The 26,305-nt window shown below is 32.7% G+C and overlaps 3 protein-coding genes and 1 pseudogene across 3 annotated transcripts; 2 read left to right on the forward strand and 2 right to left on the reverse strand.

Annotated features, from left to right (window-relative positions):
* Positions 1-84: 84 nt before the first annotated feature.
* REG (Proteasome regulator gamma) lies at positions 85-1,353 on the reverse strand. The gene is made up of 4 exons (XM_076410248.1): positions 1,232-1,353; positions 609-959; positions 400-553; positions 85-341 (listed from the first exon to the last, which is right to left on the reverse strand). The coding sequence occupies exons 1-4, from the start codon at positions 1,247-1,249 to the stop codon at positions 133-135; spliced, it is 732 nt and encodes a 243-aa protein (XP_076266363.1). The 5' UTR covers positions 1,250-1,353; the 3' UTR covers positions 85-132.
* Positions 1,354-1,521: 168 nt separating this feature from the next.
* LOC143200178 (pyridoxine-5'-phosphate oxidase) lies at positions 1,522-2,795 on the forward strand. The gene is made up of 6 exons (XM_076410586.1): positions 1,522-1,654; positions 1,716-1,872; positions 1,964-2,063; positions 2,117-2,170; positions 2,235-2,434; positions 2,529-2,795. Exons 1-6 carry the CDS (start codon positions 1,639-1,641, stop codon positions 2,689-2,691), a joined length of 690 nt encoding a protein of 229 aa, XP_076266701.1. The 5' UTR covers positions 1,522-1,638; the 3' UTR covers positions 2,692-2,795.
* Positions 2,796-8,621: 5,826 nt separating this feature from the next.
* On the forward strand, positions 8,622-26,281 carry LOC143199985 (equilibrative nucleoside transporter 3). The gene is made up of 10 exons (XM_076410208.1): positions 8,622-8,761; positions 19,551-19,664; positions 19,726-19,901; positions 23,302-23,548; positions 23,610-23,660; positions 24,904-25,147; positions 25,203-25,387; positions 25,656-25,741; positions 25,794-25,990; positions 26,050-26,281. The coding sequence occupies exons 1-10, from the start codon at positions 8,737-8,739 to the stop codon at positions 26,159-26,161; spliced, it is 1,437 nt and encodes a 478-aa protein (XP_076266323.1). The 5' UTR covers positions 8,622-8,736; the 3' UTR covers positions 26,162-26,281.
* Positions 23,016-23,113, reverse strand: LOC143200389 (uncharacterized; annotated as a pseudogene).
* Positions 26,282-26,305: the final 24 nt, after the last annotated feature.

Here is a 26,305-nt window from a genome sequence, read left to right on the forward strand (position 1 = left end):
TATCATTAAGCAAACAAGCATCCAAACAAACGACTGCATATATTTAAGTATATTATCATTAAAGATGAGAATATAAAAACAAAATTTTTTAAAAAACGATTGGTTTAGTAATTTATTTGAAAAATACTCTACTTAATACAAAGATTCTGTTACGTTAGCAGAGCGCGGTTTCTTTATTTTATCCAGATTCTTCAGAACAATATCATGCAATGCGCAATACCGGTTACGTATTTCTGACATTACTAACCAAAGGCTAAGATATTCCTTTTCATCGAGCTCTTGCACTGCTCTACGATAGTCGTCAATATGTGGATACTTTGCAACTTTTGAAATCAACTTTCCTGTAACACAATCAATGAAAAACAAAAAATTACATTTTTTACAGTTTTTGGCACTTACCTCTTGAAATAAAATACCTAGATATTTGATCAAAGAAAGCTGCAGCTTCGGACTCTACTGACTGTACTTCAGCCAGAGTGTCTTCTTGGATTGATACTCCAAAATTATTTCCATCTTCTATTTTAGGAATCATAAAGGAAATCCACATTTTCATCTAAATTATTTTATAATGAGAAATTGCCAATACTACTTTTACTTTTTGACTTTACCGTATTTGAGTCTTCAACAAGTTTACGAATATGAGGTTTGACACATTCAACCAATTCCACCAGATGTTTGTTAGTTGATACGGAACCAGTCGGTAAAACAAATACTTTGGTACCATCCTTGGATATACTATTGTCATATTTTGTCTTTTTGGCTGGTGGTAGATCAGTATGACTATTCAATACAATAGGATCCGGAATTGGTATATTCAGATCCTGGTGAACATCAGTAAATACACGGTCCCGAAAGTGAGGTGTATCTAATATGTTATTCAACTTTACTATAGTTTCGGGAAAGCCCTTTAGTACCAATTCTTCGGCCCGTACTTTTAAATTATCTTTGTATTCCTGTACCTACCAAAAACAAAGAAAAAGTTCTTAAATGTCGCCGAATTAACTAAATAAAAACCTTAATCAATTCAGGACAAATCTGGATAGAGCTGTCTAGCACAGAAATATTTGAGAACATTTTAAAAACCGTCAATTTCTTGAGATATTAAAAACATTTTTGACTTGTCAATTCAACATGACTGACGATTACGCTTTATAGTTAAATATTTATCTACCCATTACTACAAGCCTAAACATCACAAGAAATTACAAAGAAAATTATTAATGTCAAATACCTTTTTTGCATCAGCCATAATTAGTGTTCAAATTTAAATAGAAAAAAACGAAAACTGCAATTACACAAACTTCCTAACCTAATAAATGTGGCGGCGTTTAATGTACGCTCTGAAGATAGGCGAAATTTTATAATGCTTTTTCTGGCATTAGAACTATTTTCAAATAATAAAAAAAAATAAACAATAAACTTATTAAAAACAATCGTTCTTAAAAATATAATATATGTTATATTATAAATTATAATTAATTGTGTTCGTTTTTTATTTTGAAACCTCTTCTTCTTTTAGGTATTTGCAACAGTCATGTTTTGAAAAAACATGTTTTTTGAAGGTCAACTAGTTTGTAACATAATGTTATCATTACTTTTGTAATACTTTTGAAATACGGGTAAACTAGAAATTTGATAATGGCGGATATATCTGGTAAACTATTATATATTTTTTTGAAAAATAGCTAGGTTTTTACAATGTCTTAGTTTTTCAGGACTGAGAAAACAGTATAATGACAAGAGCAATTTGTTTTTGGAAGAAAATATAAAAACAAAGGAACCCATACAATTATTTAATGAATGGTTTGATATAATAAAAAAAGATCCCAGGACTGTTGAGCCTAATGCCGCCTGTCTTTCAACTTGTACAAAGTAAGTGTTTTTTTTATTATATTTATATATATATATATATATATATTTATTTTTTTTTTTTTCTTAGACTCAAGTAAGATTTATATTTTAGAGATGGGTTTCCTTCCGCTCGATATATTTTAATAAAGGGGTTTGGAAAAGATGGTTTCAGATTTTTCACTCACTACACTAGCAGAAAGGGAAAAGAACTGGTAGTATTTAAAAATATGTATTTTATTGCTTAATAATATTGTTAAACCATTAGGAAGAGAATCCTAGAGCTGCTCTAACATTTTATTGGGATTTTTGCAGCAGATCAGTAAGTATGATAGGTGAGTTTATTGCGCTTAACCTGAATCTGCTTAAATTGTTATTCTCTTAAGGTCCGTATTGAAGGCGTAGTAGAAAAGTTGCCTTTTGCAAATGCAGATGAATATTTCAAGAGCAGACCTTATCAAAGCCAAATAGGTGCCCTTTGTAGTGATCAAAGCAATCCCGTAGAAAATAGGGAAGCCCTTTTTGAAAAGGAGGTAAAATTAAAGAGTATCTATGTTGAGGGTGAGGTTCCAAGACCACCAAAATGGTAGGTAGAGATTATGGATTATGATAATTTTATTAATATTAATAGTATAATAGGTCATTTTAAATGATAATAAAATAAAATGATATTTTTTCAGGGGTGGATATTTACTAAAACCAATGGTGATTGAGTTTTGGCAAGGCCAGACTGATAGAATTCATGATAGAATTAGATTTAGACTACCCAAGGATGGTGAACCAGATGGTATATTGACCAAACAAGGTGAAGATGGATGGATATATGAAAGATTATATCCATAATTCTGAATTGTTTGTCCTAAAAATGTGTTTGTTTTGTTAATTTGTTTTATATTGTATTATATTTTATTGTTCGAAAGTATACAAATATATGTATGTTTAAATTATTTTCGTTTTTTTTCTAAATATGATTATTAATTATATTTTATATGAAATATTTGTCATTTAATAAATTACGTATTAGGAATGTATTGGAAACTAAAAAGCGTCGATGGTTTTTTACATATACATATAAAACATGCAAATTTTCAGTATTAGTTTTATTCAACAATGAAGTTATCAATACATTGCCTGTTATCCTCAGAAATTCTTGTAAAAAATCTAAACTATATGGTTCATTGATTAATTGATGCCCATTTGTTAATTTTTTAAAATAAAAGTCATGGTCTATAAATTTCTTACATAAATGCATCATAGTTTAGGGCAATGCTAATTTTTGGAGACAATGATTATCAGACATGTTTGACTATTATATTGTTTGAACGCATGCAAACAGGTGCATTTTTAAAATATTTTCTATTTTTTTAATATGGTTGTTAATTATATCTTATCTGAAATATTTGTCAATTAATAAATTACATTTTAAGGATGTATTAGAAATTAAAAATAATCTACTATTTTAACATATAAATATAAAACATGCCACTCCATATTATTTTCATTCAACAAAGTAGTAATCATTATATTACAACTTCCTTCCCCTTCACCTACAGGAAGTCATGGAAGATATCTAAACTATATTGTTTGTTGAAATAAATAAAGTCTAATTGGCGTCATGCTGCCACTCTAGTTACAGAATGATTTGGGGACTTTTACTTGCAAATCAGGGACATCAAAGTTATTTCAAGAAAGCTTCCACAAATAGCTAAAGTGGAAAAAGTTATTGCGGAGTTAAACCAAAACGGATTTAAATGTACAATTGCAATAGATATTTAAAAAAAGAAACAACCAAAGAAAAGGTCAAATTATAGTCAACAAGAAGCCATTAGGCCTATTTATGTTAAAAATCGAACAAAATGGGCAAACCGTAATGAAGAGCGTCCGGCAAGTTACAGAGGATGATGTGTGAGTTACACTAAAGCACTACAAGAGAGAAGGAACAATGTCACTCAAGCTAAACAAACATAACAATTAATTTTAATTTTAATTAAATTTTTAATTAATTTTCTTCTCACAATACTCAAAAAAAATTGAACAATTATAGAAATAGGCGCTACAATACTACCAATTATATAGTTTGTTCTTGGGCTGCCAAACATGCATATGTATTTCCTTTAAATTAAGTTATTCCGTGCCACTGGGTTTCCTTTATAAAATGGTATGAATTCATTAAAAATTTTCCTAGTTGGTTAACATCCTAGTGTTCATAACTTGCTAACTTGGCTCACTATTGCCTTATATTAGTACATGGTCTTTTGGTATCATTTAAGTATTATACTAATTGGTCACCATCCCAGTCTTCATAACTTGTTTCATCAAGTCCACTATCGCCTTACATTAGTTCGTAGTCCTTCGTGCCACTGTGGTATCGTAGTACCCTTTTTGGAACTTTTCATGCGCCTTTTATTCGTCGCTCTGAATATCTTCTAATCTATCTATAGCTTTTAGTACAACTTTAATTATTTATTCACTGTCATCTATATTAAAGTTGACTTCCATGGGTGTCGAGTTGATCTGTTTAGGTACGATCTTGCAACTAACGAAACTTATATAACACTGAATTTTAATATTTCGTAAACATTTTACTTCTGTCATACTTCATAAAGACTTTCCATTAAATCCACTGTTTGCTCTTTATGTCCTTTTATTAATCCTTTGTCCTTATTAATCCTTTTATAAGTCCTTTGTGAATAAACAACTTTATCAATAATCTGATCTCTCCAACTGTAACTTGTTCATCACTTCATTTAATCTTATATACCAGCATTTTGATGAATTTCTTACTTAGATTTTACCCGAACAATGCTTTATTTAATTGTTGGTATCCTGTTTCGGTAATTAAACAAATGTACTGTAATTATCAAATGTACGTTACAAAAATGCTGTTGGATCGTCTATTTGCTTTTCCTCCAGTTCTGTTGAATTAATATTTATATTCAACTTCTAATGCTTTGCAACTAAACTCTTCTTCATTGGTTCCAATTCCTTTTTATCCTACCTGTAACTCTGTTGGACCCCATGTTTCTAGTTTTGAGTACGTACCTCTCTGGTCTTTGCAAATTAAAAACTCTCTTACATTGGTTTCAATAGCATTTTTATCCTACCTGAAGCTCTGCTAGGTCCATGTTTCTGGTTTACTAGTGCTTCACTGGTCCTGTAATTCTGTTGGATACCCGGTTTCTAATTTTTTAATGCTTCACTGACCCTTCTAAATTATACACAGCTGAGTTACTAAACTATTCTCAAACGATCACGTCTACATAGTCCACCTGTAAGAGACCTACGTGGAAATTGGGCATGCAGCAATCAAGAAAAAGCTGAAACATTTGGTGACCATCTAGGAAAAACGTCCAAACCAAAGTATACCCTATCTAAAGTTGCTGTGAACATACGTCATCAATATGTTTAATGTATTGCCTGCCGCAATTTGTAAATCGTTCGAACACGTAAACGAACCATCCTGTCAAAGTCGTCCGATTGTCACGCATTCAACACTGTTCCAGTAATATCTAAGGTATTTGAAAAATTCCTGTTGAATCAGTTTGAATAACAGATGTAATTGAAAAACCTATGAAGGTAAAAAGGTATATTCAGCTATAGTCTTAGATGTGGCACAAGCCTTCGATAAGGTATGGCACGACGTCCTTGTTCATAAGCTACAGAAAATGTTACCGAAACAATACACTGAGGTAATGAAATCTTACATTACAGCCAGAATGTTTAGAGTCAAACACGAAGAAGTCTACTCTACAATTAGCCTATTGAAGAAGTGTATTGAGGTCAATTTTTTACCTACTATACACATTTGATATACCACAAATTGAAAATATCACGATGGCTACATTTGATGATGACCCACCGATTCTTGCTGTCGAAAACAATAGCGAAGAGGCACACGAAAATTACAACAAGCAAGTAACAATATAAATAATAGGACATAGATCTGGAAAAAAAAAATTAAGGAAATGCTAACTTGAATGCAAAACTTCGCTGGAAGGATTATGTAGAAAAGAAAAGGAAAAATTGGAGTTAAAAAATAGGAAAATGTATTGGTTAATTGGAAGAAAATTACAACTATTAGTACATAATCAACTGCTATTATACAAGTAAGTGTTGAAGCCTATATGCACATACGGAATATAAATATGGGGATGTTCCGTAAAAACTAATATAAATACAATTCAAGTTGTTCAGCACAAAGTCCTGAGAAGTTTTGTAGGTGTACTGAAATACTACAGGACTGATTACTTACATCGAGACCTTCAGATACCGATTGTCATCCAGGAAACCAAGAGAATTGCAAGGAGACATGAGAACAGACTCCATTCTCATGTTAATATCGAAGTAACACAACTTTTGGATAACAAATATTAATAAGTAACAATAGTTATGATTGGCCCTCCTAGATATATATATATATATATATATATATATATATGTATATATATATATATATATATTACTTTTTACCAGTGACTGTTTCAGTCGACTGTTTTCAGTCGTTATTTTCTATCGACTGTTTGAGTCGTGTACTTTTAGTTACTATTTTTGGTTCTATTAGTTTCACTTGACTGATTTTTAACGTTCTGTTTCTGTCGTCTTAGCTACGACCTTGACAAACATTTACCCAATTTACGCTTACATAGATTTTGTAACGATATTTTTCAAGAATGTTAATGTAATAGGGTAAAAAGATTAAAATTGTGAAGGGTAAATAGTAATATACTTTTGACTGTTTTTATGGCAATAATAGGTAATATTTCGATTACTCTCTCGGTTTTTGTTAAAAAATATTACCATTGAATTTATATGTTTAATTTTTATTTAGTATTTATGGTTATTGTACATCTTGACTTTTTAGGTTTTGTTTAAGTTCTATTGTATTGTCTATATTTATTATAGTATATTAGTAGAAAATAGCAATTAACATATCAAAGTACAATAAAACATTTGTGGGGTATTATTTCATTCTTTTTTACATATCCACAGAACATTGAAATATAAAAGTTATTCTACTTTGTTTAAAATGAAATGATTAAGAGCATGTTAATGGTATTCAGAAATTATTTTCTTCTTTTTTTTTAAGTTAATACATGAAAGAATATGTATATCTCCGTCTCGCTTATACTACTGTTGGAAAATATTAAGCACATATAAATTTAAGTGCTCCAAACAATTATCTCCGTCCTTTGCTCTCTCACAATTTATACAGGAAAGGATTCGTACATCTTCGTCTGACATCACGAATTGAACAAAACAGTCGAACCGTACATTTGACTGAAAATAATAATTACTATTTTCAGTCGTTAGTTTTTTGACTATTGACTGTTTCGACCGTTTTGCGACTATCGACTGTTTTCACTCGATAGTTCCCAACGCTAATTTTAATTAAAGCAAAGCCTGAATTTTTCCTAGCTCTGGAACTGCTATATAATATATTTACTAAAAATCAATAATAAAGAAACATAGACCATTTTATAGTAAATATTTCGTAAGTATATTTAATGTAAAGACCTTTTCTTAACAATTTATTTGTCATAATTTAATTATATTATTTTTTTACAGTGTTGATAAGGCTCGATTATGAGCTCAAGTGGTTCAAATTTTGTAGGTTCAAAACCCTGAAAACCCAAGCCATCATTTTCCATAGGAAGCGTCACGCACTGCGCGTCTCGCAACTCAAAATCGACACCGCAACGACTCCATGGCTGGATAACGTCACATACTTAGGTCTCCACTTCGACCGACGGTTCGGTTGGTATTCCTAAATCGAGAAAACAATCCAGAAAGGGTCGAGGACGGCAAACCTGCTATCTCCCCTGATCCGTATTTCTAGCAGACTTTCCATCTCCATCAAATGCTTATTTTACGAGATGTTAATCCTCTACAGATCTAATATCTATTTTAAGTTTGTTACATCCAACCAGATGAAAGGGCTTCAAGTTTTTCAATATCTCAGGAGAATCTTAAACGCTCCATAGTTTGTCAGAAATAATCAAATTCACAGAGACACTGACAGCACAAAAATCCAGAAATCAAGTCAAAGGTTGATATGCTGGTAGTTTAGCACCGCCTCACCGCTAATCACCTCTTTTTCCAGGCGGCAACGACCTCATCCGTCGCTGAAGTTATAACTTTTGCTTCCATATGACGGCACCCAGTCAAGATCGCGAATCAACAGTCAGTTTCACTAGCTGCTCTTTCGCCGGGTCCTCGTACCCAATAACGGCTGCCCGGTTGGCGGGTGGTATATTCCTAAATTTAATGCAGGAGCAGCAGCGACCTACAGGGGTCAGGTGTAAGGCGGTTTCGGATTAGTGCCGAGACGATTATCCCAGAGGCACTACCACATAATCCGGTCCAACTTGTCGCTCCAGGGCAAGTGTCCGCGATTGGGCATGCGTCACGCATTCCACCGCCTGCTTTTAAACCTGAACAAAAAAAAATATTACACAGTATATGTAATCTATTGGATTGTGAGTAGGAATATATAAAATATTTATGGTTGTCCTCCGAGTTGATCACGTAATTTTATTCAATTTTCTAAGGATTAAAAAACTGTCTAATTATTTGAATACCGCATATTTAATCAGCCGCATACTTACAAGTATGATTATACGCAAGCTGGAATAACTAGAATCGATTCGCCTATCATTCGGTTTTGTTTATTTATTGAAATTTAGACGCTCAAACATTCTAGATATGGCGCTACGTATGTTATTACGATTTAGCAATTGAATAATTATCTGCTTAAGTGTTTTACATCCCTTGATAGCGAGATTCTTGTGAGAAAAATGCCGATATAAAATTTTACTCTATGGCGGTGGAAGTCTGTCGAGCTCTAGCCACCTGTTAGTGTTGAACTCCCCGAGACAAAGGTTTAAAAAAATGACAGTGAAAAAAGACTTAGACGGTGAGTGATTAATTGTCAATAATAAGTGTGAAAGATATGGAAATATATTATTTGAATGAGAAAAATACGGAATATTTTTGTGCGATTTAATTTACTTTAATTTAATAATATAACCATTCAACATATTTTTGAAATAACAACAATAATATATATATATATATATATATATATATATATATATATAATTAACAACAAACAATAATTATCATATAATATGGAAATATATTTTTATACTTATAGTATTTTTCTAATTTTATTGGAAATTATTAGACAGTGAAAGACGACGTCATTCATATTTCTTATTATATTTATTTATTAGATACATATCACTAAAAATCATTTATAATAAAGCTATGATATCAACATTACATTATAGAGGATTTAAATAAAAATGTTATAATTATTATATACAGTGAATTATATATAGTGATATATGTATATACATATTTTTTTCATGTTTATATAAAAAACAAAAATTAGTGTATTTGTTTATGATAAGATTTTAAATTAAAATAAATAAAACAGCCCATTACAAATAATTATTAAGTAATGACCATAAAAACTATTTTTTTATTTTTAAACCATTTTATTCTTTTGGACTATATTTTATATTTATAATTAAAATTTTGTACGTATTTTATTATTTTTTACCATCACATGAAAACATTAATATTAATTCATTGTAGAAAATAATCAAAATTAAAATAAATTCATAGTGTGTGATAGTCATAGAGGTCATAGTGGTGTGATAGTCGTGGGTTCGAATCCCAAAAAAATCCATGTATTTTGTTGATGTTGCAATTACCATAACGATAATTTGTATTCAATGTTCGACCCAAAAGTATCAACTTATTGTGATTTCCCCTGATAATTTAGTTCGGTTTGAACTTTGAATTCCAGGTCTACATATACTTTTTGACTTTTGACGTCAAATCTTCCTGTCTTCACATTCATGAAGTGAAATAAAAGTTACTTGCTAGTAATGCTTACCCAGCTCGATATTTAAATGGAGAAAAGAATATTCTTCGGACTTCGGAATGCATACAGACTCTTCGTTTTATATAATAATTTTCTATATTTTCTTATTAGCAATAATTGTTGAGTGAGGAAATTTTGTATTAGGTGTTTGCATGTATTCTGATCATTTTTTACACTCTATAATGACTTGTATTCAGAAAAATTGGAACAATATATATTTACCTGAATATTTTCGATGACTATCTATAACTTATTAATATCCTTCTGAGCAATAGTGTGTCGAAAGAACGACGTTGATTTGATAGAATTCCAGTTATTGAGGCATTCGTCAGTATTGTGACAATTAGAAGGTGCTATGTTTGGTGAGTACGCTGTATGTGACAGAACTTCCCATTTGTGCTCCAATAGGGTAGGATTCATTTTTGCGACGGTATACCCTAAGATGATAGCGTCTGATACTGGCTTTTGCGTCTTTTTTTTTTATTACAATGTGACTTTTAATGTCTTTAAATAATCTCGGTAGACATATACAGTAACATCACCACTTGGATTTTAGCAGCTGGTAAAACATTACTCCTTATTGATAACATCATATGCACAGCATAATAATATTCCACTTCTGCGTCGATGTAATCTACTTTTTGCGCCTCAAGATTGTCAAGCTATGGAACATCTTTGAGAGTTCGAGATGGATTCTCGTCTAATAAGTCTTACAGTTCATTGTCGTTGAACTATTTTGATCTTCCAGGTCGTTCTTTGCCACAGACACCAAAATCATTATTTTAAACTTGTTTCGGCTAGAGATTTGTTCAAAATAAACAACAAATACAATTTTGAGAGTCTCATTGCTAGAGTCTGTATACTAATAACTCAATAATACTAAATAGAAAGATGTTATTTTACGTAGAGATATTTGTAAACCATAAAATTTAACAATTAGGTTAGGTTATTCAACAGTTGTTTATATTGGTACTTCGAATTTTCACCAACAGATTTCGCTGATCAAAATATGTTCGCTGATATTAATATTTTGTTTTTAAAATAACTTTGTATGCAGTAAATATATTTCGTAATACCGTTAATGTATTTGAGAAAACAATCTTATCTCATCTTTTTACGTTCTGATATGTATCATCTAAATCACGATATAATAATAATTATTCTTGAAGCTTGTTTGCGAGGCCACTTCAACTACGTCAATTATCTTCCGATTTTACAAATATCGAAAATCCACAATTCGATCGATATAGAATCCGATCGCGGAGTAAAATCTCATGAATGCATTGTTCTCACGTAATTTAAAACAATGCCAAATTCCTTTCCGTATTTTTGAAGTTGGAGTATTCGCTGATAAGATATCCGTCGAATATTTACACTTACCTCGATAAGACGGTAGTATATCAAAGTCTATAGATAGGTATTTTATTCAAACACTCTTTTAATTGTTGTCTAAAATAGATTCTTGTTAATTTTGATCACTTCTCAAATACGATTTTTCAATTATCTCAAGTGGCGTGAACAATTGTTAAAAGAAACAATGAAGAATGGCGCCTGTTTCGTGTCGGAATCTTTTATATGGCGCTCTATTAATATTTTGAAGGGGTTTCTGTTGTTCTGAACAGCCAAAGAATGTGGTGTTACCATTTTGCTAAACTTTTTTTTGAAATTATTATAGTTAGTGGGCAACAAGCATTTCTTATAAATATATTATATATATGACATGTAAAAAATCAATTAATTAAGGGATTGTCTTTGTAAAATATTATATCAGTTGGTTAATTTTATTCTAAAATTTATATATATATATATATATATATATATATATATATATATCCTATAAACAGATCGGATGGTGTTAAACGTTTTAGTCTACGAATTTCACTATTACGTCACCCATTTACCTGATTTGGTAATACATTGGGGTACATTACTCTTTTTTAAAAGTACTTAGTGAGTTAAACTCGTTATGGGTTCTAGAAGGATTTTGCGTTGTATCACTTGAGATACATTAGATACATTGAGTAAAAAGCATCGACAATGGCACCCAACAATTTGTTTTGGAACCATTATATGATAGCTATAATAGATTTGCTAGTAGTACCTCATAGTTGGATTTCATATGACCAAATAGGCTTGTTGTCATATAATGATAACCTTGATTTGCGCCCGATAAGCCAATACATTTGATATAGTGTAAGTACAAGTTGTTTTCGTTTAGCAAGTAACAGATCAATTGAAAAGTCCCCGGCCTACAATAGAAAAAGACATTTTTTTTTTTTTGTAAAATTAATTATTTTTATTGAACATAATTCCTTTCAAGGGTGATACACTGATTATAGCGACCCTCCAACTTTTCGATGCCATTTTTGTAGTACGATTTGTTCTTTGCTTCAAAATAGGCCTCAGTTTCGTCGATAACCTCTTCATTCGACGAAAATTTCTTCCCAGCCAATATACTTTTGGGATCTGAGAACAGGAAATAGTCATCGGAGGCCAGATCTGAAGAATACGGTAGATGAGGAAACAATTCGAAGCCCAATTCATGGATTTTTGCCATCGTCTTCAAAGACTTGTGACACGGTGCATTGTATAACAGCACTTTCTTTTTCTTCAATTGCGTTTTCCCACGCTTTAGAGCGGGTTCATCGTGTGCAGTCCACTCAGATGACTGTCGATTGAAATGATGGAGCCATGTTTCATCCATCGGGTTTATTACGCTTTATTATTTTCAAATACTGCTCCGGATCATCAACTCGTCGTTGTTTTTGGTCAAAAGTGAGCTCGCGCGGCACTCACTTTACCCAGAGCTTTCTCATACCCAAATATCTGTGAATGATATGATGTACACGTTCAGTTGATATCTTTAGAGTGTCTGCTATTTCATTCAATTTCAATTTACGGTCAATTAAAATAATTTTGTGAACTTTTTAAATGTTTTTGTCAGTAACAACCTCTTTTGGGCGTTCACAGCGTTCATTGTCTTCGGTGCTCATTTCACCTAGTTTAAACTTAGCATATCAATCCTTGATGGTTGATTTTCCTGGGGCAGTGCCCGAAAACTCGACATCAAGCTAACTTTCTGCTTCAACTTTAATTTTTCCTTTCAAAAAGCAATATTTCACCAACACGCGAAATTCCATTTTTTCACAATAATAACAGTTGATACAATTGACAAAGTAATGATCCGACAGCTGTCAAATTTAAACACGCATCTTTTGAGGGTTAGGGCTAACTAAAACAACATAGGAATTTAATTCTAGTAACGCCATCTATGTGTCAGGTCGGGGAATTTTCAATTGACCTGTTATGTGCTTCTTCCAGGTTAGACGTCAGTCTAGATGGATACCAAGATGTTTAGCATCCTCAGCTTAGGGAAGTTGACAATCATTGATATTCACTGGCCGGTATATTCTATGTAGAGTGAATGTTACATGGATAGATTGTGTATCATTTGTTTTAATACGCTATGTCTTCAGCTACAGTCGAATTTTATCAAGGTGTCTTTGGCGGTTCTTTGATGCTGTCATTGGATCTTCATGAGATGCTGAGATTGATACGTCATATGTATGTGTTGCCACATTAACGATTTTTGTAGTCAGTGTATTAGCGTATATAGGAGTTTCAGTATCAGATTCAGCACACTGGCTTTTGGAACTGCTGAATATATTGAATGTAATTCAGTGAATTCATCTTCATGTTTCCCAGTGAAATATGTATCTGTGAAGTAAAATTTTTGTAACTGAAAATATGAATGAGAGAGGAGTTTCTTTAATTTAACCTGCAACCCTGTGCGTCATACTATATCAAAAGCCTGGACAATATATTTTGGCATTTAAGTCCATATTTATTTTGTTTATAAGTGTTGCTCGCTTGTTCTATAGTCCAGTGGTTATTAGGAAACCCAAAGTAAAGTTTCGGAATAATCGTTCGTTATATTATATCCATATATTATATCTATATTATATTATAAAGCGTTTTAATGTATAATTTCTCCTAAATGTTCGAGATTATCGGTAGCAAACTTATAGAAAATGTTAGATTCTAAAAATGTCACCTTTACATTCATAATGGCATATCACGAGGGTGATCATTCAACGTTTCGAAAACAAAATGCTGCATGTTATAGTTGGTGCTTCATGTATGCGATGAACGGATACAGATCGGTATTACTCTAGAACCCATAATTGAACCCCCAGCATTGTGACAATTAGAAGGTGCTATGTTTGGTGAGTACGCTGTTTGTGGCAGAACTTCCCATTTGTGCTCCAATAGGGTAGGTTTCATTTTTGCGACGGTATACCAGAAGATGATTGCGTCTGATACTGGCTATTGCGTCTTTTTTATTACAATGTGACGTTTAATGTCTTCAAATGATCTCGGTAGATACATACAGTAACATCACCACTTGATTTTAGCTGCTTGTAAAACATTACTCCTTATTGATAACGTCATATGCACAGCAAAATAATATTCTACTTCTAAGTCGATGTGGATGGTTCTCCTGAATTAACTTTTGACCTTTTGCGCTTGGGATTGTCTTAGTGTAACCGCTTTTCATTCAACGGTTCGAAAACAAAATGCTGCATGTTATAGTTGGTGCTTCATGTATGTGATGAACTGATACAGATCGATATTACTCTAGAACTCATAACAAGTATTAATCAAAGTGATAGTGTTAAGTACTTAGAAAGAGTGTCAGTGCACCCCAATGTAATCAGCTAAATTTGCATGATATCAGTGAAGTGCGTAGACTAACGTATATTACTATTCAGCTTGATTGATGTACTGATTTATTATAAGATATTACAGAAGATCACTTACTGAACTGATTTTCTATATATAATGTATATATTAGTTATCACAAGGAATACTTATTGCCACTGTGCTAATACTAACTTGCTCCCTACCAGTTGGAATATAATTCATATATTCTAATTATTTTGGCCGTATACCACTAGTGTATTTAAATTATTTATATTTAGAATATTCTCCGAAAAGAACAAAGTCAATCAAAAACAAAACAAATTCAAGTCGCATATTTTTATTTTTAATATAACATGGAACGCAAAATGGGCTTAATCAGCGAGTCCTGGAACTAGAACAAATGACATAGATATATCTCCCATATCGGAGACTAATTTTTCTAAAAAAAATACATTAAAATACAGGGTTATGATGCCTAGCGGGCACTACACTTGAGCGAACGTGCTCGAGCAACAGCTCTAATTATAAAACAAAATATCGAGCGAGACGAACAAGACGAGGTAAAAAAGAAGAAATACAAACTACGATGGTTGGCATTGTAAAGAATGGCGCTGAAATAAACATAGGAACTAACATATATACTGTCCACCAAGATACAAAATAACACTGGAAAAATACAGAGATTTATTTTTAAAATTAGGTCCAAAGTTTATTATTGGAGGGGACTTTAATGTTAAACATACTGCTTGTGGTTCACGATTAATAACATTTCACAACTGGAAAAGGAAACGAATCACTCACAGCAATTAATATTACAAATTGTAATTATCATTCAGGGCGCGAACCAACTCACTGGCCCACCGACAGTAATAAAGTGCTGGCATCTATTGGATTTTTACATTTCGAAAGAGATCTCATTCAAATCTGAAAAAAGCCTAATCTTGCTAACAAATTTACTAATTGGGACATGTTTAGACTTATAGTGCAGGAATAAATAAGTTTAAAAGTAAAACTCAAAAGTATAGACGATCTTGAGCAGCAAACCCGAAATATAATTGAACAAATTCGGTTTGCTCTAATAGAAGCTACCACAACATCAAGAGAAATCAGAATATTAGGTAAATATAACCCTGTTGCGACGCAAATTTATTATGAATGGTTGGGACAGTCATGTATAATGTAAGTTACGCTAATTGTAGAATTATTTCGGTTCTATTGTTAGAGGGTCTAATTTATTAGATCTTTTCACTGAAATTTTTAATATTTATGACATAGAAAAGAATTATGACCTGATAAAAAAAACATAACGTTCGCAGTATATTGAACGTCTGGTAAAAATAGACAGGCAAAAAGATACCAAGTAAACAGAACAGACTTGTTCAACAAGGATGATTCCCATCGGCTCGTTCTCGAGTGTTTCGGATAACGAGGGTTCAGGTACCGAGGCTAGACGAAACGTGTCGGATGTTAGACCTGGTAGAGGACTCCTTATGGCGCCTATAACCATAAATACCAAGAAGACCGAAATCGTGGAATTTTTGGGAATTCCTTAAGAGTCCGAAACGCACATGTTTTATCAGTGCGATAAGTTCCTAGCTAGCTTGTTTGAAGAAGATATTGAATTGATTGAAGAAAATATTGAGTTGATTTGAGTGAAGAAAGAAATGAAATGAGCATTAATTGAAGAAATTATTGTATTAATTGTAGTTTTATTGAAAGCGTAGCACTGTCTAGCAACTGTCTACATTAGCCAATCTACACTTTTCGTTCGTTATTAGTAAGTACCTGCGATGTGAATCATAATCCTTTTCCCTTGACGTATTAAGTAATATCCTTTAAATGAATATATATATATATATATATATATATATATATATATATATATATATATGTAAATATGTATTTTTATTATTAATTAAACAACTCCTCTTTGGGTATTAATTTATTCAAAGAAAAAGAGAAAATGAATGAATTGTACATAATTTACAACCTTGTTTTTTCTCCTGCATCTGAATAACCCCCTTGAAATTTGGGAATTGATAAAAGAAAGACGAATAGCTAGAAAGGTAATGCAGAACAGAACCAGAAATATTGCAGACGAAACGATATTTGATAGAATTAGTAATCAGACAAATCAAAATATTAAAGAATATAAACAGAGTTGCTTCGAATAATACGTAAGTAGATTGAGCCCGGAAGCGGACAAAGGTTATTCGCTATGGAAACCAACTCGGAGATTTAAAAGACCAAATTATTAGAGTACCGCCAATTGATCCAACCGAACAATATAGAATCTACTCTTGACCAGATACAACTCCAGTTTATCAGCCCGATGTAAATCTGATTTCTCCAATGGAAGTAGTCACAGGAATCGATAACAATCTCAATCCTATATATGTTTCTTCGAAATGTTAAAGTGTTAAAACTGTCGGAGAGATAAATAAGTAAAATTGTTAATTATGTTTGAAAATTTCCAAAATACCGCTTTTATAATATCTGTATTTTTATAGATATAGATATATGGCGGTATTTTAATTTCTCCAGCATATTGTTGGTCAGTATTTGATCATGTTTTGTGACCGCTACCTAGCCTCCGGCTTATTTCGGATATGCAAAAATCTTTATAATTGACCATTCGCTAGAAGAGAAGGTAATTGGCAAATACAGTATACTTTCGGGATAGGCGTGACATACATGCCACCTTAAATAGGCCGAACCGAGGTGTTTCTAATCGTCATTCACTTAAATTCGTTAAACTCACAATTCGCGATAATTTTTGAAGTCAAGGTCGAGAAGTCTAGATAAAAAGACCCATATTAAAGATCGGTCTGGTTCACTTAAATTGTAATTAGTTTTTTTAATAACATTTTTATTAGACATGCTTAGTACAATCTTAATTATAAAGGAATTTATTACATTTCATTTGTACTTAGATTAATTCACAAGCAAGACGAGTGCGAGATAAATACATCAATATATATTCCTCAATTATAACATTATAATAACTTAAGCTATAGTGTACACTAAAGGTATACACTTTATATAAGTTCGAATGGTTTGGTTCGCTTCAATCTTCTGGGTGATCCAGTAGTTGTACTTCTTCCACGTTATTATGATTTAGCAATCTTCTTTTAAGGCGAAATCTTGGATAACTTCGCAAATCCATTTGATTTCCAGGTTATCGTGCAGTTCTTAGTTGGTTACGTAACGACAGACATTGGTAATTAATCGAAGAACTTTGTTTTGGCAGCCTTGCTTATTTTGGATGACTAGTTGATTTTAATTTTTACTGCAACCCCATATTTGCAACCCATAGGTCCAACTGGCTTTATAATTGACTGATAAATCAATCTCTATGGTTTTAGATCAAGTTAAGAGTATCTTCCGACTAACCAGAATAGATGTTTTATTTTAGTTTTAGTGTGTTTTGCTTCTTGTCTAATATGATGTTTCCAGTTTAATCTACCATCAGGATGAATGCCGAGGTATTTAGCTGTTTCTACTTGGGGAATCAGGCATTCAATGAGAAAATGTAATTAGTGCCAATAATTTAAGAAATGTAAAATAAACTGTTTCATTAATTCGCAAGTTTAGCTGAAATGATATTTTTTTAATTTTCGTCAGCTGTGAATGTGCTGAATTAGCAACAGTAAACAAATAAAAGGGCTCCAATGGCAATTCACTACCAGAGCTATCGAAATTCTCCAGCGACGAAGAGAGAACTAGAACTTCTCGACCTGAATGTCTATTATAATTATAATTTGTAATGACCCATATCAACTCAATTGGATTAAATATGCAGTGATACTCCGGAAGATGTAATACTCTGTGGCTATAAAGTTCAGCAATCTGATCTACCCTATATCTTTCCTTAGGCTTATTTCTAAAATACTTAATTACATAAAATACATTTAAATATTTCATTTATATTTACTTAATAACAATTTGAAGTAGTTCATTCTTCAACATGGTTTCTTCAAAACTTATATGATGCACTTTAAGACATTCCTTAATTGCAGCCTTTGTTGATGCACACTTGGGATCATCTCCACCAGGTGCATTGTCCATTACAGTAACTGAACTAAGTTCTTTAAAAGCTGATTTTCAAACCAATTTAAAAACAAGTTATGGTTCATTTCTCCATGGTAGTCACTCTTGGAGTTAGAAGAAAATAATTATGCACCAGGAATAAAACCATTCCTGTTTCCAGGATGAAGAACTATATGTCTGCAATGAATTATTAGTAAATGTTTTGACTAACAAAACCTAATCGATAGTTATTCCAACGTTTACCTTCTTCCATCAACTTTCATTGTTTTTAAACTGCATTTATTATCATCTTGCCATGAGCGACCCATTCTGAAAAATCCATGTCTCGTCTAAATACACAAAATCATATAATAATTCTTCCTTGATTTTGACATAAGTTTTTAAACATTGCATTTTTGTGAAAGCAATGTCTGGAAGTTCCATTAACCCCTTTGTGGGATATCTCTACACCACTTAAATCCTACATTACGCAACAGTGTGTGAAGGGATGTTCTACATCCCTCAAATAGCTGCTATCTTTCAGTTTTTTATGCAGACTTTCCAAACTAAAAATTTCCTCTGAAATAATTGTATTAAATTATGTTTCGATTGAAAAAAACTTCTTGATTCGGCTAACATCAAGCTGATCTTGATTCATCACCCTTTTCGCATAAAGACGGTTTCTGTTTGGCAAATTAAAGGTTATGTTGTAATAGTTACAAAACACAAACACAAGACAAGACACATGTTCTCAATATTTTGTGATAATAGCGGCGACTTGAAATTTATTAAAATTACGTTTGACGGTTTATAACCCATGATCATAATATTTTGAAGAATTTTCCAGACATTTGACAAACGGACGACTTTTGCGGACTCATTCGGTTACATACTTGAACATGTCAAACAGCATTCTATCTCTATTTAAGTAGAATAAAATGAGAAGGAAAATATTGTCTGACTCTAAAACGAATTTACAACTTTTGGCAGACACATATTTGAATAGACTATATAATTTTTCATTATTACATCAATTTTTAAGAAATATCGCATTTAAATAGATGATGTCTTCTTTCAGAGGTCGATTTCAACAGGAAGCCTCGGTATTCGCTCAACTATGAGGACTTCCCCCCGTTTCCGCCCCCGAACGTGGAGTTTCCGCCCGGTTACCCTCCACCACCGCTAGCCGGAGGTAAGTTGAACTTAACACCGCGGATTCCAAAGAATCTCTATCGCCATGCGACTAAATCCAGGGATGCCGCCCAGTCGGAAGGGGTCCTTCATTCCTGACGATATCCCGGGACTGCCCAAGATAAAGATGGCCGACCCCAACGCCCCCCGGGACAAGTACAAGTTCGTCTTTATCACCTTCGCCGTTGTAGGGATGGTGAACGTGCTGCCCATGGTCTTTTTCATCACTGCGAACGAGGTAAGGGACGTGTTACGTGGTGGGATGGGAATTTTTCGAATGCCTGTGTTATCTCGACATTGATCGTTTATTTTAGCGTTTAAATAGACACATATAGAAATCTGAAGTGGATATATCAATATTTGCCAATTATCGACTTCAAATTCAATTGTCTTTTATAGTGTCATCAATTATTTGACGATATAAACAAAGTTTTAATAGATGTACAAATATTGTTAATTCTTAAAAGTAGGCGTCATTGATATTTCTTTTATATTTGCTACTGTTGGCAAGGCTTGTGTCAATATTAAATGGGATAGCTAAATGAGATGGCTGTAGCTTTATTACATGTACTGCTTTTTCAGTTAGTATTAACCTTGAAAAGAAAGCTGTAAAAATTTAATAATACCCTACTCGTAAGTTTGTGAGTTTTTTTTTGTTCTGGCCTAAAACCAGGCGGTGGAATGCATGACGCATACTTGCTCGCAGAGACTTGCTGGACTGGATACTGTCGTATGTGGGCAAAAGTTATGACTGCAGCGACGGATGAGATCGTTTCAGCCTGGAAAAAGGGAAGTTAGCGGTGGCGCCGTACTAAGCTCATAAGCTATTTTCATAAGAACTTGAGCTGAGTTGTTGTTTGTGGAATCATTGAGATATAAAGTGCTTGATTTCTGGAGTGTCAGTTTCCCTATGAACTTGATTATTTCTGACAAATTATGGAGCTTTTAAGATTCTTCTGAGGGGCTTATTTTGGAAAACCTGAAGCCGTTTCACCTGGTTGGGTGTAACAAACTTGAATTAGACATCTTATAAAATAAACATTTGATGGAGATAAGAAGTCTGCTAGAATGGCAGATCAGAGAAGATAGTAGGTTTGCTATCCCCTAACCTTTCTGAATTGCTTTCCGGATTTGGAAATGCCAACCGAACCGTCGGTACCCAGGTACGTGACGTTATCCAACCATGGAATTATTGCGGTGTCGATATTAAGTTGCGAGACGCGCAGTGCGTAACGCTTCTTATGGAAAATGATGGCCTGGGTTTTCAGGGGGTTGATTTGCAACCTCCAGAATTTGAACCACTTGACCGTATGATCGAGCTGTTTCTGTAAACGTTCATGAATTGTAAATTCGAACCTGGCGGTCGTAAAGAAATCAGTGTTGTTAGGGTAAAACGCGACGTCAATGTGCTCACTTTTACAGACACACACTTCACAGAGTGACACTACTTTTGTTATTTTCAAGATAATGCATCAAAAACAATTTCGTGTTTTAATTTTACACTGCTTTTTGACGGGAAAAATTATCGTCCAAGCCAAGCAATGGCTCGAAAAGTATTATAAGGAGTCCGCTCCATCAGAAACAATTATAAAACGATGGTTTGCTCACTTCAAACATGGAGACACCGATGATGCAGAACGCAGAGGACGTCCAAATGATGTGGTAACACCAGAAAATATCGAAAAAATCCACAAAACCGTTTTGAATGATCGGAAAGTGAAGTTTCGTGAGTTAGATAACATCGTAAAGATATCAAAAGAACGTGTTGGTTTTATATTACATGAGCATTTGACTATGAGAAAACTTTGTTTAAAGTGGATGACGCGTTTGCTCACTGTTGACCAAAAACAAAAAAATGTTGATGCTTCTGAGCAGCGTTTGGCCATGTTTAAACAAAGCAAACTGGAATTTATGACAATGGATGAAACATGGCTACATCACTTTACTCCGGAATCAAAATAATCGTCATCTGAGTGGACTTGAAATATAGGAAAATATACTGGCTAATTGGAAGGAAATCACAATTATCAGTACATAATCAATTGCTATTATATAAGCAAATATTGAAACCTATATGGACATACGGAGTTCAATTATGGGGATGTTCTGCAAGGAGTAACATTAATAAAATACTAATTTTTCAGAACAAAGTCCTGAGAGGTACTGTGGGTGCACCTAAATACTATAGGACTGATTACCTACATCGAGACCTTCAGATACCCACAGTCAGTTAAAAAATCAAGAGAATTGCAAGGGGGCACGAGGAAAGAATCCATTCTCATACTAATATTGAAATATTGCAACTTTTGGATACCACCAGAACAGGACACAGACTCAAAAGGACCAAACCATCTGATCTTGTGCAGTGTTGTGTAGTGAGGTGCATATATTAAAAAATTCAGCAGTGACATGTATAAACATTATTTCACCAGAGATTGAGTTAGGGCCGATGGGTCCTCCTAGTTATATATCTAGATTTAAGTTAGCATAAAGACAAATTGTAGGTTAGACGGAAACGACTAGTAACAATATATTCGTTAAATAATAAAAAAAATCTGAGTGGACAGCAAAAGGGGAACCTCGTCCAAAGCATCCGAAAGCACAAAAATCAAAAATCAAGCAAAAATCGCCTGTATGGCCTAGGTATTTTAGGATGTGTGTGATGTAATATTCATCGACTATGTTGAGAAGGGAAATACCTTTAACAGTGAATATTAAATAGCGCTACTGAAGCGTTTGAAGGCCGAAATTGCAAAGAAGCGACCGCATACGGCAAAGACAAAAAATTTGGCTTCATAAAGACAACGCACCGGTCACAAGTCAGTCAAAACAATGGCAAAATTGCATGAATTGAACTTCGAGTTGCTCCTACATCCACCATATTCGTCAGATATGGCTCCCATTGATTACTGGCTGTTCACATATCACAGAAAAATGTTCGCCGGTAAGAAATTTCGCTCGAATGAGTAGGTTATCACTGAAATTGTGGCAAGTGGGCCATTATCTTGTTCCTGTTCGAAGTTATTGATTAGAACTGTCCTGTCTGGTTCCAACAGTTTCAATCAGAATAATATAAGCAGCGATCTGAAATTTATCAAAACAAGCAAAGCGAAAAAAAGTTTGCCGGCTTATAACCTATAGATTTTATAATTAATTTTTTGGAGAATTTTGCAGACGTTTGACAACCGGATTTTTGCAGGCAGTTAGGTTACACGTTTGAACGTATCAGAGAGCATTGTGAAGGAAAATATTGTCTGATTCTAAAACGAATTTACAAATTGCGGCAGGCAATACATTAAACATCTTGATGACGTGAGTTCACTGTTATTTTGAATAGACTATAGATAGGTGGAAAAATGTGGAACGCTTCACCATTTTACAGGCGCAAGGGCAATGCTAATCTTCTCTGTATCGTTCCAATGTTAGTACGTGCAGAGCTGAAGCGAATACAAAAGATACAATAAAAAAACGCAACTACGTTTTCAATTTAATTCAAATTTTGCGCCTCAAAATTACGACACCCTATATAAGCAAATAGACGTTTTTAATTTATTCAAGATAATGACGTAATCATATTTGTACACCTAATATTTTACATATTAATAGGAGGTAAGCCATTTATTTATTTTTATGTTCAGTACTGGATGTATAAATTTCGAACTGTGGGATCCAACAGTACCAACGCAGAGGACAGGAACAAACTACAAGCCAATTATGCCTCATATAACATGATAGCAACGACATATACGGGAATCGTTTGTAATTTCATTTCGACTTTTTTTGCTCATAAAATTCACCTGACGACAAGAGCCTACATGTCCTTAATATTCTTCACTGTGAACTTTATCGTTCAAACGGTTATGGTTAAAGTGGACACTGATACTTGTACGTAATTTAATATTTCGAAATTGACGCTTTTTTAACCAAGTTCCTCTTTTTTTCACAGGGCAATATGAATTTTTTGGTTTAACCATCGTAATACAAGTGCTAATGGCTGGTAAGTATAACATATAGCATTAAATATAGAAAGAAATTTAAAATTACGGCAGTAGGCTGTGACGGAAATATCATTTTCCAGTAATTTTAATTTTTAATTTAAAACATTGAAATCTAAAATTGAATTAACATTATCCTTTAAAATATATTTCCTTTGTACTACATCAAAACCAAGTTAATATTGTCAAAAACCGAAACAAAAAAAGGCTTTTGTAATATTTACACTACACTTGTTTTATTATATACAGTATTTAAAGATATTTGAAAAGTAACTATATTTCCAATTTCTTAACATAGATCTTTTGAATAACCCGATTTTTAGATTTGATAAATTAAAAGTTTTTATAAAAAAAATATAGGCAGCAGAAAAAATGTCCTTATAAAATATCAAATCAAAACAAACAATTGACATCAACATCTTAAATTTCAGATAAAAGATATCGAGTAAAATTATTACAATACATTTATAAAAACTTCCAATAAATGACTAACGCGTAGAATTGGTGAAGTCAACAAATAATTTTCATGTTGATGTTTTATTTTAACAGTACAAAAGTCCAGAAATAAACAGATAAAACGAAAAATTAGAAATAAGTTACCTTGGATTTGGTTAAATAAAATATTGCGTTTGCTTAACTTATACAATTGATAAGCCCGTGACAATTTAACATTCGATTTTGATTAAATATTTAATATAAAATGATATTAAAATCATCAGTTTTTCGCAAATATTTAATAAAGACAATAACTAATAAGTTTTAACAAGATAAAGCAGGCGATGCCAAAACACTTGTCAAGTTGACGTTTTATTTCGACAGTACAAAAAGTAGTATTCGATTTTGAATCATGTCAAAAACATTAGTCTTAAACTTCTAGGAAAGTTTAAATAATCACGGTTATATTTACTACTTTACAAATGTAATATAAATATAGGCTGATTAAATAAATATAATTACATGAATAGTAGGCGATGTCAAAAGAAATACATCAAATTAAAGGTATTTACTCTGGTATTGAAAGGAAATAGTTAAACGACAATCTTTTATTTTAAATATCATGTTTCATTGAAAATAATTCAGTTTATTGTTAAATTGTCGAATTAACTGCGAATATGATGAATAAATCGACGTTTGTTTTTGAAGATCTCAAATAGTTTTGAAGAAGTGCCGAATTATTTAATGAAAAATAACTATAATATAATATATAAAATTGTAATAATATTCTCAACCTCACAATTTTTTTAGTTTTGATGGCTGTGGCTGGAGCCGGAACTATGACCATAGTAGCTAAGTTTCCCGATCATTACTTGAAGGTATTTCTTTTCGGTCAAGGAGTGGGGGGTTTGATATCGGCCATTCTCAGGTTGATCACCATCACCATATTCACCGACACGATCTCAGAAGCTTTCCTTTACTTTACAACCGGTTGTTTCGTGATGGGTATTGGCTTGGCAATGTTCTTTTTCTCGACCAAGACTGATTTCTTCAAGTAAGTGGTTCGGCTCGGATCCATTAAGAATGCGCTGAGCAATACCGACTTTTAGATATTACATGGCCAGCTCAAAGGAAGAGGCAAAGAGGAAGGTTCACTCTCCTAGGGAGATTTTCCATGCCGCTAAGTCAATGTGGAAGATTATCCTTTTAAATTTCTGTAATGGTATCGTACCTATTGGTTCCATAACCAATTTAGTTGTATCAGAATACCAAAACACAGGGAGTACTTGGGGAGGTAAGATTATTGTTTAGAAGAAGTCATATTTAGTTTAATTATAATTTCAATTAATTATTAAAAACGCTATAAAAAGAAATATACAGAATACAACATAGTACCTACCACAATATTATCTCAACACTCAGAGTGTTTTCTTAATTTTTAACTATATTATGGTAGCGACATCTATGAATTGTTGCAATTAACATGTGTTCTTACACCATTACGAACTTTCGTTTAAAAATAGAATATTCTCTTCCATATATAACATTTGGAATATTTTCAGATAATTATTTCGTGACTGTAATGTCATATTTATTAAGTTCAATCTGTGATATTATTGGAAGAGGTCTTTCATCTAAATACGATGCGGTAAGTTCTCTTGGGATATTTTATTTTGTGCCTACAGTTATTCTCTTTACAGATATTTTCACTGCCCATTTTGTTTCCTATCGTGATAATAAGAAATATAACTTACGCTACGTTGTTTATGTTTACCAGAGCTTTACCCAGGACCTTGCCTATATGGTTTAAACATGACTGGCAGTACGGACTTTTGCTCAGTACTTATCAATTAAGTGGCGGATATTTAATGAATGTGATCATGTTGCAAACCTTCAGGTATGTACTTAAAAAATTAAAAGAAAAAACAATCAACTAATGATGTTTTGTAACTACAGGGTAATACCGAGAGAAAAATACGAGATCAGTTTAATGGTAAACATGTTCTTTATGGGAATAATGTTGGCAGTGGTGTCTCCACTAGGTTTGTTGATGGTTAGCTTGCTGTGAAACACCGTATTAGATGTACAACTGATATTAAAAGTTTTTTTATAGAAAAAAAACTATTTATATTTGTTATTTATGGAATCTGTTTATTATTTATTTATTTTTAAATATATGTTAAAAGTACTTTGTTGTTTATGTATAGATAAC

Source organism: Rhynchophorus ferrugineus, unplaced genomic scaffold (genome assembly GCF_030347505.1).
Source record: "Rhynchophorus ferrugineus isolate W39M unplaced genomic scaffold, kcgeb_rfMv2 rfM7, whole genome shotgun sequence".
In the NCBI taxonomy this organism is placed as follows: Eukaryota; Metazoa; Arthropoda; class Insecta; order Coleoptera; family Curculionidae; genus Rhynchophorus; species Rhynchophorus ferrugineus.